Source organism: Vanessa cardui, chromosome 18, assembly GCF_905220365.1.
Source record: "Vanessa cardui chromosome 18, ilVanCard2.1, whole genome shotgun sequence".
NCBI classification, from domain to species: domain Eukaryota; kingdom Metazoa; phylum Arthropoda; class Insecta; order Lepidoptera; family Nymphalidae; genus Vanessa; species Vanessa cardui.
Window position 1 is genome coordinate 3744123 of NC_061140.1, and position 13958 is coordinate 3758080.

A 13958-nucleotide genomic window follows, 5' to 3' on the forward strand; every position below is an offset into this window, starting at 1 on the left:
TGTTTTTGTTGTTGTTAAAATGAGTGAATCTAAAGAAGAAATTCGATACATTTTAAAATTTTACTATAAAAAAGGTAAAAATGCAACTCAAGCCGCGAAAAAAATTTGTGATGTTTATGGACCTAATGCAGTATCTGTGAGAGTAGCGCAAGTTTGGTTTAAGCGTTTTCAAGCCGGAAATTTTGATATCAAAGATGTATCTCGCTCTGGTCGCCCTGTTACGGACAAAATTGATGCCATTTTTGAAAAAGTGGAGCAAGATCGGCATATTAGTAGTTACGATGTAGCTGAAGAACTGGCAATTGACCACAAAACGGTTTTGACTCATTTGAATAAAGCTGGGTACACAAAAAAGCTCGATATATGGGTGCCTCATGAACTCACTGAAAGAAACCTAATGAACCGTTTACTCATTTGTGATTCTTTATTACGACGTAATGAAACCGAACCATTTTTGAAGAAGCTGATAACTGGTGATGAAAAGTGGATCACATACGACAAGAACGTGCGAAAAAGATCGTGGACAAAGGTCGGTCAAGCTTCACAGACTGTGGCAAAACCCGGATTAACTCGCAACAAGGTAATGATGTGTGTATGGTGGGATTGGAAGGGCATCATTCATTATGAGCTGTTACCGCCCGGCAGGACCATCGATTCAGAACTGTATTGCGAACAATTGATGAGATTGAAGCAAAAAATTGAGAGAAAGCGGCCAGAATTGATCTCCAGAAGGGGTGTGGTTTTTCACCATGACAACGCTAGACCTCACACATCTTTAGCCACTCAACAAAAATTACGAGAGTTTGGCTGGGAGGTATTAATGCATCCGCCGTATAGTCCTGACCTTGCACCTTCAGATTTTCATCAGTTTCGGTCTCTGCAGAATTCCTTAGGCAGTGTCAGGTTAACATCACGAGAGAACTGCCAAAACCACTTGTCGCAGTTTTTCGATCAGAAGCCCCAAAATTTTTACAGCAATGGGATCATGTCACTACCAACAAGATGGCAAGAAGTTATGGAACAAAATTTCACCTACATACTTTAGTCAAATGTAAATAAAATATAAAAAATTTTTTTTTGAATTTTCATATAAAATACGAAGAAACTTTTTCCCCAACCTATTAATAAAGAGTTTGCCTGTGTTTGTATAGTGGGCTAGTATTTCTTGAGATTAGCGGTTGTGTTCAAAGTCAGCCCGGACGAGATATAATTTAATAGGTCAATGGTATACTAATTTATACCATTGAACTTTAATTACCATTTGACCATTGAAATTTATCTGGTCCAATTGGGCCTGTTAAATAAAATATAGATTCTAAATAAATGTATAACCTTTTCATTTTTACGAAACAACATTATAGTACTATTTAAAACGAATTGCGCCACTTATTAGCAATTTCACACTTTTCTTCATTTATATAACATTTTATACTTTACTCCGAATTACATAAAATCATTCTAATTTAATTAACAGGCATATATTTGTGTTGTTCTTATGTTATTTATTACAACATTACTGGAATAATTTGTTAAAAGGCATTATTGATACAAGATAACATTACATGAAATTTCCTTTTGGCATAGTTTTACTAATTGAGATTTATAAATTTTATTAACAGAATAAGTTGCCTCTATTATGTCATTTTACTCTACCGACTACAGAGTGGAAGTGTTCCACCAATTAACTCTAACTCCAACAATGCCTAGTTCATGCCAGCATTAATTTCATACGTTGGTAGAGTGCCACATTTGTTCATGAAGAATACTTTATACTCTATAGTATTCATTGACAGATGACAACATGTAAATGACGGTGACAGATTGCTATGTTGATGTATTTTGACAGCTTGCGGCATGTGTGATTTCCTATGTTTTAGTTTAGGCTAGTTTTATAAAACTGTCTGGAAATTATAACTTTTTATGTATTAAAGGAATATTTTATAGTAACATATAATCAAGAAGTATTATTTTAAAAATTGTAAAGTGAAGAATATCAATAATAATGGAGTTTTTTGAAAAAGCGCACATTATGAAAAGTGATGAACCAAAAAGTAAGAAATCAACAGAAAATGTTAAGAAACAATTAAAACAAATGTTATACGGATATAAAGTCAGTGATAATAAACTCATACAAAATGCTGGTAATGTTAAAAATGATTTCGACGATTCTACATCAGTAAGTGGATTCTCAGACTTAAATCTAACCAATTCTACTCATGAAGACGATACTACACATGCAGAGACAACGGCTAACGATGAAAGTAGTTTGACTGATTTAAGTGAAAGTTTAAGTACTTCAAATATACTTTCTGATAATAATCCCACTCATGAAGATGACTTCTATGAGAATTCAATTTCTGAAAGTAACGAAAACATTGAATCTCTTTCTGAAGACTATATTGATGAAGAATCATCTTTGAGTGACAGTAATATATCCATTATAAGTGGAATTCTGGAATCCTCATCTGAAAGTGAAAATTCAAATGTGTTTGATGCAGACGGTAACTTGGCAGCCGAAATTCTTAAAAAAATAGAATTAACGAAAAAACTGAAAAAAGTTAAAAAACAGAAACACAAACGCAAGTATAGTGAAGTTGACAGTGATGACTATAGTAGACAAAGAGGGTTAAAACATAAAAATGAACCTGAAAAAGAAGAAGTTTTAGAAAAAGATACTATTTATAGTGAAAATATTTCACCTAGTTGCAGTAATGAGATTGAACTCAGTAGTGACTTTGAAACTAATGCAAATTCCCCTCAATTTGTTTCAATAACAGCTACAGATATGCCAAATCAAAGTTTAGATGAAATTATAGGAGAGTACAAATACTCCACTATCAGAAATTTACCATCTGAGAATTTGAATACTGTTTCCTCTACTAATAATTCTTATATATTCAATGAGGAAAATATGAATGTTGATATTCAGACAGAGGATGATGTTTGTAGTTTAATTCCAGAAGTAGATGATATTCCCCCAATTGAAGAAATTGATAAAGAACTTGAAAATTTAGAAATATCCGTTAATACAAATATAGAAGACAGTACAACTAATCTTGATAATACATTATTATCTGAACCACAATCAGATACAGAATTATTAATGACAGAAGAGGCTGTTAATTTAGAGGAAAAATTTAAATTATACTACACCAGAAATAGTTGTATATTAACATTAAAGCATCCTTCAGAACTGTTCATACAAGGAAAGGTTAAAATCAAAGCTTTGTTTGGGAGACTTGAAATATTTGGTTATACCCTTAAAGATGACACTTGTAACATCTATGCACCATATTATAATTTTGCTCAATTTATTAAGACAGTTGAACATTCGAGCACTTATTATGGCTTATTTGGTAAACTTACTTCTGCTGGTCTCTCAGCAACTGAAGCTGAAGACATAGTGACATCCATTGGGCATCAAGATGGAATTATGATGTTACAGTCATTGGATGAAGTGACAATGGACTTTATAGATAGTAATTTTAAAGCCACTAATATTTTTGTTAAACCAAATAAAATAGTGGAACCATTTTTCATAAAAGCATCAGATATTCTAAATTGCTCTCTTTTTTCTGCACGACCATGGAAATCCTTTGAAATACATCCAATTTGGAAAGAAGCAAATGGACATGCTCAAAGTGTGTATTTATAAAACAGTTTTAAATTTTCGTTGCTTCTCAAAATTATATTTGTTATTAGTTTTAACTTGCTTCATTATTAATATATTTGAAGACATTTTATAATTGATGCATGATTATTATTTTTTTAGATAAATTAAGTAGAGGGCTAGTCTGCGGAGGTGCTGGTGTTGGAAAGTCAACATATTTGAGGTATCAGGTAAATAAACTCCTTGAGAATGGTCCAGTACTTGTAGTGGATTTGGACCCTGGACAATGTGAATTTACAGTGGCAGGAAATATTGGAGCTACCATTGTTACCTCTCCACTTTTTGGACCAAGTTTTACACATCTGAAGAAACCAGAAATGTTTGTATTCATTTTCTTATGATATTATTTTTAAAACTTGTTATAATTTCTTTGTTAGAAATGACTTTTACATTTTCATGTACATAGTTATTATTCAATCCAATTCTATCTAATATTTTCTGTTAAACATCATTTTCATTTCATGGCATTAAATTTCGTAATTATTTAACTTTTTAATAATCTTGGTTAATGCTTGACATGCCTTGATATGTCGATTTTTTTTTTAGAAAATATTTAATACTTGTCTCTTTGTATGTTGATGAAATTTTTTCGAAAGCATTGAATCGCAAAAAATTGTAAAAAGTTTCAACACAACTTTTTAACAAGCAGCAGAGAATATTTAATTATTGAAGCTACTAAGATTAACAAAGTCCTGTTATTTTTGGTAACAAATATAATTATATATTTGCTGAAATCCTATTCAAATTGTTTGTAAACAAACAAAACAATATATTCTAGCTAATATTATTATATATACTATAAAAATAATAAAAATGTGATTATTTCATTACCTTTAATTTAGTAAACAATTTATAATATACTAGTAATAGAAAAATCATATGCTTATTTTTTTTTAATTAATTTATCAGACATTAAGTATAAAAATAAAAGCCTTCATTTTATTTAACATCGTCTTTTATAGTCGTATCGAAATATTTGTTCGGGTTTAAAAGAAAAATACTATTTTTATAATAAATATTTACATCTACAAAAAGCAAGGTAATCTGGTGAAAATAAGTAAAACATTTTTTAATTCGATATTTTGTTTCAGAATGCTAAACATAGGCATGATCAACACAATGGACAATGCGAAACGTTATGTCTCCGCGGTCCACAGTCTAATAACTCATTGCAGTAACAATGAAACTTTAGCCAACATGCGGTGGATTATAAATACCATGGGAATGACGAACGTCTTAGGACACAAGTTCATTACGCTCATCACTATACTCTCAAAACCCACTTACCTGGTCCAATATGAATCTAAAAGTAACAAGAAGCGTTTTGAATCATTTCTCAGACCAAATAATGTTAAGCTGATGTATGAAGACTACAGAAGAGATTACTTATTCGCTAATATATCGTGCCCTAATGATTTGAATTATTCTTTTGTACTAGCCGATGATAAAGAGAGATCCTTTAAAGGAAAATTCTCATTAAGACCTAAGGATGAGAGATATCTGAACTTCTTGGCTTACTTTAGCCAATTAATAAAAATTCACAATAACTTCTTGGGAATAGTCCCATATCAGTAAGTATTACGGTACAGCTATACTTTTTAACTTTACCTAAATTAGATCTTTACAAACGATGACGATAGTTTTACAAATAAAACTTACCTTTTGAATTGGAGTAATTAAAAGATCACAGAAATCAATTTAAAATTGCTTAGTCTAATGTTGAATTGAATGAATAAAATTAATTTACTAAAGGGACAACTTTTTAAAGTAAATAATATAATTACTTATTTTTCATGTTTGTAACAATGTTTTATACGGTTGTTGCTTGTGTTCATAATTTATCTCGTGCCTCGACAGTCTGGAAAAAGATTGTGAGGAAACCGGTATGTGGCAGAAGAAAATATGCCATATTTGTATCCACCGATCCGTTGTAGCGTAGCGTGGCGGAATAAGCTTTAACACTGTCCAACTGAGTATTAATTCTATTCTTTTACCTTATGTATTTATATCCTGGCGTAATAAGTGCAAGTGGTTCCCCGTTGTCGATTCATAGCCCTAAGTCGTGACGTCACTGCCACTAGATTTTTTTCCAACAGGTCCAATGTATTTTTGCATCAGTAACAATTATGAAAGTAAGAACATACATATTATTAACAGTTGTTTCATATCAAAAGTAATGGAATTTTTATCACTATACGTAATAGATAGCGTAATTAAATAGAATTTTATGAATCGATAAATTTTAACTTGAATTATTGATATTGGAATCACTACAATAGCCATAGTAGCTCGTTTTATATACAAATATGCCATGGTTCGGTTACTAAACCTCTGTAGGTACTTTCTTTTAATAATGTATCGTCATGTTTATTAAACCCGTTCGGATGTAGCTCGACACGTCACGTCTCTTATAATTCATGACGCATCGCGGAGCTAATGATGTCACTGCAACGCACCGGTGGTGCTTGGACGATAAAAACTAATAGAAAAAAATATAAAATTAATGTTATTAAGGCATAGTACATATGTTTATATGTAGTTTTATTTAGTAGGTTTACTTCTATAATTTTTTTTTATTAATTAATATTTTTTTAATTTATGTAAAACATCGGCTACGGTTACCATGAGTCAGTAATTTAAAAATCGAATCAATCGTATTTTGATTGTTATAAACATTGAAGTAGGTGTTTAGACTCGCTGATAATAAACAATTTAAAGTTCGTGCTCTGGGACCGTATGTCCGATAGAGTACGAACACTGGCTGATGATGAAAATTCTTTATGTGTATTCAGTATTGTTATTCTAATATGACTATATGCAAAGGGAGTTAAAGTAAATAAATCTTTGTATTGAAGTCGATGTATCAGCACAAGTGCAACAGTTAGTTGCGCTCGGATGAAAGCAACAGGTGTTTTATGATTTATAGACTCTAAGCCTTATGTAGAGCGTTATAAAACCCAAGTTTTTTTTATGAATGTCACATAGACTAACCGATTATCACATTGTTTTAGCAATGAGCAATGGCATATCTCTGCTTCTGGAATCGGATGACTCACACTGACCGCCAATACCGTGTCATTATTCAATGTTTGTTATCAGTTGCAACTAACGTGAATTATTTATATATATTATTAATAAACAGGATATAGGATTATTCTGGCCGTAACAAAATAATCGTTTAATGAGACAAAAGAACAGCTTTATCATGAATGCCTTAATCTACGAGTAAAAAAAAACAAATTTGTATTCCTTGTAATCAACGAAAAGGCATGATACAAAAATATACAATGTTTTTCATAGTATCTTCATTTTATATAAACAATCTAGACGTTATAAAATCTCATATAAATTTATAATGTTTCAGGGTTCATTTAAAAGACTTGTATATCGGCACAAATGTTATCATAAAGGAAGATTGCGTTACGAAGGTGATCAATGGCAAAGTGGTGGCGCTGTGTCAACAAGCGGCACAGCGCGTAACCGCCGGCCCAAAGGTGTTTACACTGTCCGATAAACCGTTGCGATGCCACGGACATGGTAATGTTAATTACTTCTATACTTTCTATAATAAATTCAATGAGTAGTCTTGGTTATGGCTGACTTGGCAACTGTTAAATATTTTCATTATAATATATAAATATACTTATTTATAACTTACGCTTATTCGACAACTTTGAATAAGTATAGATAAATAGTATTATATGGTTACATATTACTGTATAAGGTAAATATTGAATTATTAAGAAACAGTCTTCAGAGAAAAAAAAATTTAGATGAAATTATGATATAAAATATATTATTACAATTAAATCCATTCTCACAATTAGGTGATAACAATATGTTATTGATAATATAAAAGTCTAGAAAAATTTATTTTAATTAAATAAACATATAGTTGTAAAGTGTTATCTTGCTTCAAGTTAAACCACCTAAATGACTCAAAAGATGATGTAACTCGAACAAAGTACATTAATATCATATTTGTGTTATCAATAAAAGTGCTATAATATAGTGCTTGATTAACTGATAAGTGCAAATACGATGCAATATATTTGTCGTACTTGCAGGTCTTATTCGAGGAGTTGATTGGGAAAAGGAAATTTTGTATGTCATAACACCAGTGCCAAGCAAAGAACTCGGCAGTGTGGACACTCTGGTGTATGCAGACTGGGTTCCAGAACTGGTGGGACAGGAGAATCAGCTACCCAAAGGCACTGTGGTCCCCTATCGCACCATAACTCAAGACCTCAACAAGCAACTAATGTCCACACCTCGCAGAAAGTTCAACCCTCTGCAACTGTTAAAAATGGCAAGGAGTTCCTAAATTGAAAGCTTGGTTAATTAGTTAATAAATTTGTAATTGGAATAGATCCAAAATATCTTAAATTATAAAAGGAAGTCTAATTATGTTAATTCATGTATATTTGAAAGATAATTTTGTACTTACAATACTAATAAAACATAACATAGATGATTGAATTTAACTTAAATATTTCCCCATCCTAGATAGAAACCTTTGATTTATAAATGCTGTATTAAATTTTTTATAAAAGTCAAAAAGTTTAGAAAAGAATTGTTAAAATATGGGGTTTATTACTAATAAATAATATTAGCATGCAATATAACCATACGGAAGTTAAAATTTCACACAAACAATAGATTACAATAAAACTGCCTTATATGATCAAAATCGAATTGTACGTCTCGAAGACGCACCATGTACGTCTAACTGACAGGCACTTAGCTAAGTCAGAATGAAGCTTGCGCTTCACGTCAAATAAACTTCCTACACAATTTATACATCACTATTTTATTGAAAAAATTAAAATACAAAATACCAAACTAAACATTAAAGTCTCGCTGAGACGACACCGGTCGAGGAATCTATATGTTGAAGAAATGCTACTTGATTATATAACATGTGATAGTTTAGCACGAAAAAATCCAGCGAGTCCATGGGGATATGGACCCATATTTGCCCTGACTATATCTGTTAAGGCAATTACGCTTATTCTTTATAGATAATCTATAAAATATACAAGTACCAATTGTGAAAGTATAGCCACACGAATACTGAGTGGGTGTGCGTGCTACGCGGGCCGCGACATCGCGTCAGCTGTCAGTATCGGAAGGAAGCACTGTGTGGCCGACGTCGCGACTGCTGCAGAGTTCGAGTCGTATCAAACGTAAGTTTTCAGGCAGTATGCGAACGATTCATAAATCAGAGTTCTTCCGACAACAGCACAATTACAGCAGAGAACACCTAGTCTTCTTCTTCTTCTTAACTTGTAACGCGGCGCGAGTCGCCGTCTCGAACACTTCACGAACACCTTCCTTGCTCTTAGCGGAACACTCAAGGTACGCGAATGCGTTGATCTTCTCAGCCATAGCTCGGCCTTCTTGAGGCTTCACAGGTTCCTGCTTCATCTTACGTAGCTCATTGATTGTGGCAGGGTCATTGCGTAGATCCTTCTTATTACCCACGAGAATAATAGGCACGTTAGGGCAAAAATGTTTTACTTCAGGCGTCCACTTCTCCGGGATGTTCTCGAGCGAGTCGGGCGAGTCCACCGAGAAGCACATGAGGATAACGTCAGTATCTGGATACGATAAAGGTCGTAGTCGGTCATAATCTTCTTGACCAGCCGTATCCCATAATGCTAGTTCCACCTGTTTGCCGTCAACCTCAATGTCGGCGACGTAGTTTTCAAATACTGTCGGCACATACACTTCCGGGAACTGATCTTTGCTAAACACGATCAACAGGCATGTTTTACCACATGCACCATCACCAACAATCACTAACTTTTTGCGTATTGCAGCCATCGGTCCTGTAAAAGAATACAACGCAAATAATTATGATGAGCGTCAACGCCTTTCATGACTTATAAATATGGCCGCCGTATAGGAATATGGGAAGGGAGTAGTCAGACAAGCCCTCAAATGTGAATAAGCACCTGAACTAGCGGAAGAAGAACAGCACCACCACATAGTACCCTCACATGCGAGGGTGGTTATTTAGTATATTTTGTAGATACCTGAAGATTCTGGCTAATTTCTGCAGAATATTGACCTATCGACACTTTTTTATTCGTCTTTGCTCATCACAAGCACTTTCGTTTCGTTCGTAACTCAGTGTTGCAACTCACAAAAATTGTAGTTATAAATCATTATAAACATTTACAACTTTATGGTATACTTTTGGTATCCTAAAAATTATTTCGTATTTAAAATAATGCTTGATTATTGTAATAAAAATGAAAGATGATTGTTAAACTTTTTATTATTTTATGTTTTAATACCTTTGTACAAAAATTATTAAGGTCTAACTATTTTTACATAAAAAAATTTCAAAAATATACTTGACATTTACTTTTAACTTTTTTCTGTTTTAATGATTTTTTATTAAAATATCAAAAAAATATGAACTGTGATTAACAGTGTGAATGATTCCTTATACATCCAGAGAAATGATATAATAATGATATACTTACATTTGATACAATAATTATAAAGAAATGTATATTATAACAAATTACTATTAGTAATCATTTATTCAAAATTGTGATTTATGACGTAATAACACCAATGTGTGATTTTCATATTTAAATATAAAATAAAACAAGCTTATGGCCTATATGTGTATAGTGACTATAGATAATTTAATAGGTTATATCAATGATGTTGTAGTAAACAGATATGTTATTAACGCGCAAAAAGTGAAGACTAGAAAACGTCCTAATTGGGAAGTTTGCCTTTAGTCGTTTTACGTAGTAATACGTTATAATACATCATAATTACGTAGTAATACGTTTTGCGTAATTAAAACATCTAGTTATACCTTTGACTTATTGTTTTTATCAAGCTATCCTTTTTGTTTGGTATGGATATAACATATCTGTTTATTAGAATATCATTGGTTATATTTTCCATGAAAATTAAAAAAATCTTTAAAAATTCCTGATAGTGTACACTTGGACTTATTAAGATTGAAAACACATGAATAGGTGGACAAATCTTGGTCGATTTAATCTATTTCGAAATACGTATTTATGTTTTAAGGTTGAAGATATAAAAAAAAATATTAATTACTATTAACATGATTGTGTTTTTCTTTCCAATTCCTATTATACACATAACTTGATCATATTGATATAAGGTATCATATTGATATATGTATTTTTAATTTTTTTCAACTTATATGTAAATGAGATAAAATTTGATAAATTTAAACAAAATGGAAGATCAAAAAGGTAGAATAAAAGTCGTTTATAGTTTCAATATTTATTTCAGAAAATAACAGTCTTTTCACCTTTTTCACCATCTTATCACAAATATAATATAACAATTATTAAATATGCTTTGCATTTAATTATATTTTATTATAAATAGTTAATCACCCTTAAAACCTTAGCTGTTCTATTCACTAAATATAAGGCCAAATGCTGAATGCGTACAAAAATAAATTTATAACATGTTAAACATTTTCTAAGAGTATTCAAGTAGCTTTTTCTATTCTTTTTTCAAATCTCAGCTTAAGTTTTTTGAGTATCTACAGAGTTAAATTAGATATTTTTTTATATAAGTTGACAAAAAATAAAGATTTATTTAAAAATAAGATAAAAAAATATAAATAAGCTTCAAGATAAACTTCTAAAAAATCAACTAAACCAAAAACACAATCAGAAAAATGGAATGCAATCTGGTTAATTATTCAAAATTATTTTTAATCAAATGAATGCTGAAGAATATCTGTGATACCTTGAGCGAGAATTATTACCATTGAGGTACTGACAATTTGAGCTGTTAAGTATTTATATTTTTAAAGGATATCTTAAATATAATCATTTCTTAAAGATTTAAGAACAGCGACATAAAAAAAATATCAAACTCCCGACATCCCGGTGCAGTTTTGTCTTTTATAATTCTTCAGAGGCCATCTGTAAAAAATTGAAATTGAAGTGAAATATTAATAGAAAAATTATAATAGGCAAATTTTATTTTAAACTTTACAAAATATATATCTTAAAGTATAATAGAATGTAACATGATCTTTTTATATTGCATCAAATTTTTGCATATTAATCATAGCAATTAGTATAATAATTTGAATGAAAAACTGATTTATGTTTAATACATATAATAATTGATAAATAAAATAAATACTATGTAATAATTTCATAATCTGCGCTGGGGTTTGCTTTGTTTTATTTCAACTAACTTAAACGGTAGCAATAAAACAGCTTATTAATTAAAAAAACTTTATAACAAATTAATACTGGTTATACAATCTCATATTTTCGAAAATACTATTTTATTGAAGCAAAGAAAGAAAGAAAGTTGTATTCAGACTAATATTTTAATAAAAATTTATATTCTTAACAAAACATAAAATTAAAGATATTAGAGCATATTGCTTGTAAACAAACACTTTTTGTGCTACATGTACATGAATTTTATATAATAAGCACAAGATATTTTAAATATAGAACTGAATTATACAAATCAGAATATTTTTTTTTCAAATACATTGTTTTGAACATATTCTAATACAGTTATAATAATTATTTTTAGCCAGTGTTTCCCTATGTAATAAATTATTATTGCAAAATATATTACATATAATATGTTTAACAGAGTACTTTACAAGTATTTTATAATTAAAATTATATAATATTTTATATGATTTAGTAAATGGTTCGAGATGTAGAATATTCAAATTATTTTACTACATAATTATAATATTATAATTATGACATTTTTAAGTATGAAATAAAATGATTTATAGAAGTCACTTCTTTACCTTCTGCCAAGCGAAAATTCCGTAAGACAGGCCAACTCCTAGGGCAAAGGCAATGAAGTGTGGCAAGTACGTGAAGGATGGACCCTGGCGCTTCTTCATCAATGTAGTGATGAACTTCAGCTTGCCGTCGGAGTAGGGCGGGTAGCGACCACTAAAATAAACGATTGTTAGGCAACATACACACTAGCTCAATAATATGGTTAACTACCACTCTCAGAGTAAGCTAAGAATTGGTTGAGTTTTAATAGAAGGTGCCCTAAGTGCCCTTAGCTTATCTCTGGAGTATGGCCCAATTATTAAAGTGCCAAAGTGTAAATATAATAAAGTCGACTAATCTAACTAGTCGAATACTACAACTCTTTGATTGTTTATAATGTTTTTATTATTTATAAAAAATAGTAATTACTAAGCAACAACGACTCACTAAATTATTATTATTTATTTTGTTATACACGTATTTTGCGTTATTTCGTTATAAGAATTATTGGTTTCATACCAATAATCATTTAAATTTTAATTGCTATTTAAGAATCTCGTAAATAAGAACAATTGATAAAATTATTAATTTAAAACGAAAGATCAAACACTCCTTTTAATTATTTTCATACACCTGTATCTTCTAGGAACAAAATACTCTTTTTTCATTGGTCAAAAACTTACGATCCTAGTTTCTCTCCAATGGCAGAGAAGTTTCGCACCAAGCAACTCTTCTTGTGCGTAAACGTGTCGAAGGACTTCTTGCCGTGGTAGGCTCCTATACCGCTGTTACCGACACCACCGAACGGTAACGTATCAACTGTAATTATGAACCTTATTATATTCGACATAAAGTTAAATATTTATATTATTTAAAGCTAAATAGCAAAATACAAAAGCTTTAGAGATGTGCTGAAAATTTAAAGGTTTTTAAATGTGTAAATATATTTTTTTGTAGTAATGTTAACTTAATAATAATAATACATGCTTTAGCATTCGTTAAGTGAAGCAAGTTTTCAAAATATTTATTCATATTGTTACAAACAATATTTACCATGCTACAATAAAATTAATTCACTAATGCTTAAAAGAGTATTTACAATAAAAAAAGAAGAAATAGAACCCTTGAAAGATAAGGAAGTAGTAGATTTATTTGTAATAGTGTAATTTACCAGTACAGTTTTGTAGCATCTTATGCTTTGTATTTTTTATTTGATGATTCCTAAAGTCTATTAAGTAAGTGTTTAGTATAACATTAGTTTAAAATTAAATATATTATGTTTCAATTCATTGATTGCAAATTGAATTTTTGATTGTTGAATTGAAATTAAAACTTATTTATACTAAAATATATAACATATAATAAAATTTATTTATAGTCTGCATACAGTGGTTTGAGTAAAATATCTGCACTGTTTTTTTTATGTAAGTACATAATGTGTGCAGATGTGTGTGTGTGTGTATGACAACTGTATGTGAGTTTATAACTGATTACAATAGCTTTTTTTA

The 13958-nt window shown here is 30.5% G+C and overlaps 3 protein-coding genes across 6 annotated transcripts in view; 1 reads left to right on the forward strand and 2 right to left on the reverse strand.

Annotated features, from left to right (window-relative positions):
* The first annotated feature begins 1834 nt into the window (after positions 1-1834).
* Positions 1835-8304, forward strand: LOC124537607 (polynucleotide 5'-hydroxyl-kinase NOL9). Its single transcript, XM_047114483.1, has 5 exons — positions 1835-3641; positions 3773-3989; positions 4762-5241; positions 7035-7207; positions 7738-8304. Exons 1-5 carry the CDS (start codon positions 2003-2005, stop codon positions 7992-7994), a joined length of 2766 nt encoding a protein of 921 aa, XP_046970439.1. The 5' UTR covers positions 1835-2002; the 3' UTR covers positions 7995-8304.
* On the reverse strand, positions 7445-9847 carry LOC124537608 (ras-like GTP-binding protein Rho1). 2 transcript variants are annotated; one of them, XM_047114486.1, is made up of 2 exons: positions 9709-9847; positions 7445-9501 (listed from the first exon to the last, which is right to left on the reverse strand). In XM_047114486.1, exon 2 carries the CDS (start codon positions 9494-9496, stop codon positions 8918-8920), a length of 579 nt encoding a protein of 192 aa, XP_046970442.1. In that variant the 5' UTR covers positions 9497-9501; positions 9709-9847; the 3' UTR covers positions 7445-8917. The 2 variants fall into 2 exon arrangements, with proteins under 2 accessions (XP_046970442.1, XP_046970441.1); XM_047114485.1 differs by having other exon boundaries at positions 9628-9815.
* A 1095-nt stretch (positions 9848-10942) lies between these two features.
* LOC124537195 (aldehyde dehydrogenase, dimeric NADP-preferring) overlaps positions 10943-13958 on the reverse strand; it is a 32771-nt gene continuing 29755 nt past the window's right edge. For all 3 annotated transcript variants that reach the window (XM_047113934.1, XM_047113935.1, XM_047113937.1), the window contains exons 9-11: positions 13134-13269; positions 12474-12624; positions 10943-11610 (exon numbers count right to left, since the gene is read on the reverse strand). In XM_047113934.1, coding sequence (XP_046969890.1) covers positions 11590-11610; positions 12474-12624; positions 13134-13269 — 308 coding nt within the window. In that variant the 3' untranslated portion in view covers positions 10943-11589. The remainder of the gene's footprint in view (positions 11611-12473; positions 12625-13133; positions 13270-13958) is intronic.

What these genes read in the sequence shown, in the direction of transcription:
- LOC124537607 (XM_047114483.1), top strand. Translation starts at nt 2,003, where the DNA reads ATGGAGTTTTTTGAAAAAGCGCACATTATGAAAAGTGATGAACCAAAA. An exon ending in CATCTGAAGAAACCAGAAAT is followed by an intron (nt 3,990 to 4,761) that starts GTTTGTATTCAT and finishes ATTTTGTTTCAG; the next exon opens with AATGCTAAACATAGGCATGA. An exon ending in TTGGGAATAGTCCCATATCA is followed by an intron (nt 5,242 to 7,034) that starts GTAAGTATTACG and finishes ATAATGTTTCAG; the next exon opens with GGTTCATTTAAAAGACTTGT.
- LOC124537608 (XM_047114485.1), bottom strand. Translation starts at nt 9,661, where the DNA reads ATGTGGTGGTGCTGTTCTTCTTCCGCTAGTTCAG. An exon ending in TTCTTCTTCCGCTAGTTCAG is followed by an intron (nt 9,502 to 9,627) that starts GTGCTTATTCAC and finishes ATTCTTTTACAG; the next exon opens with GACCGATGGCTGCAATACGC.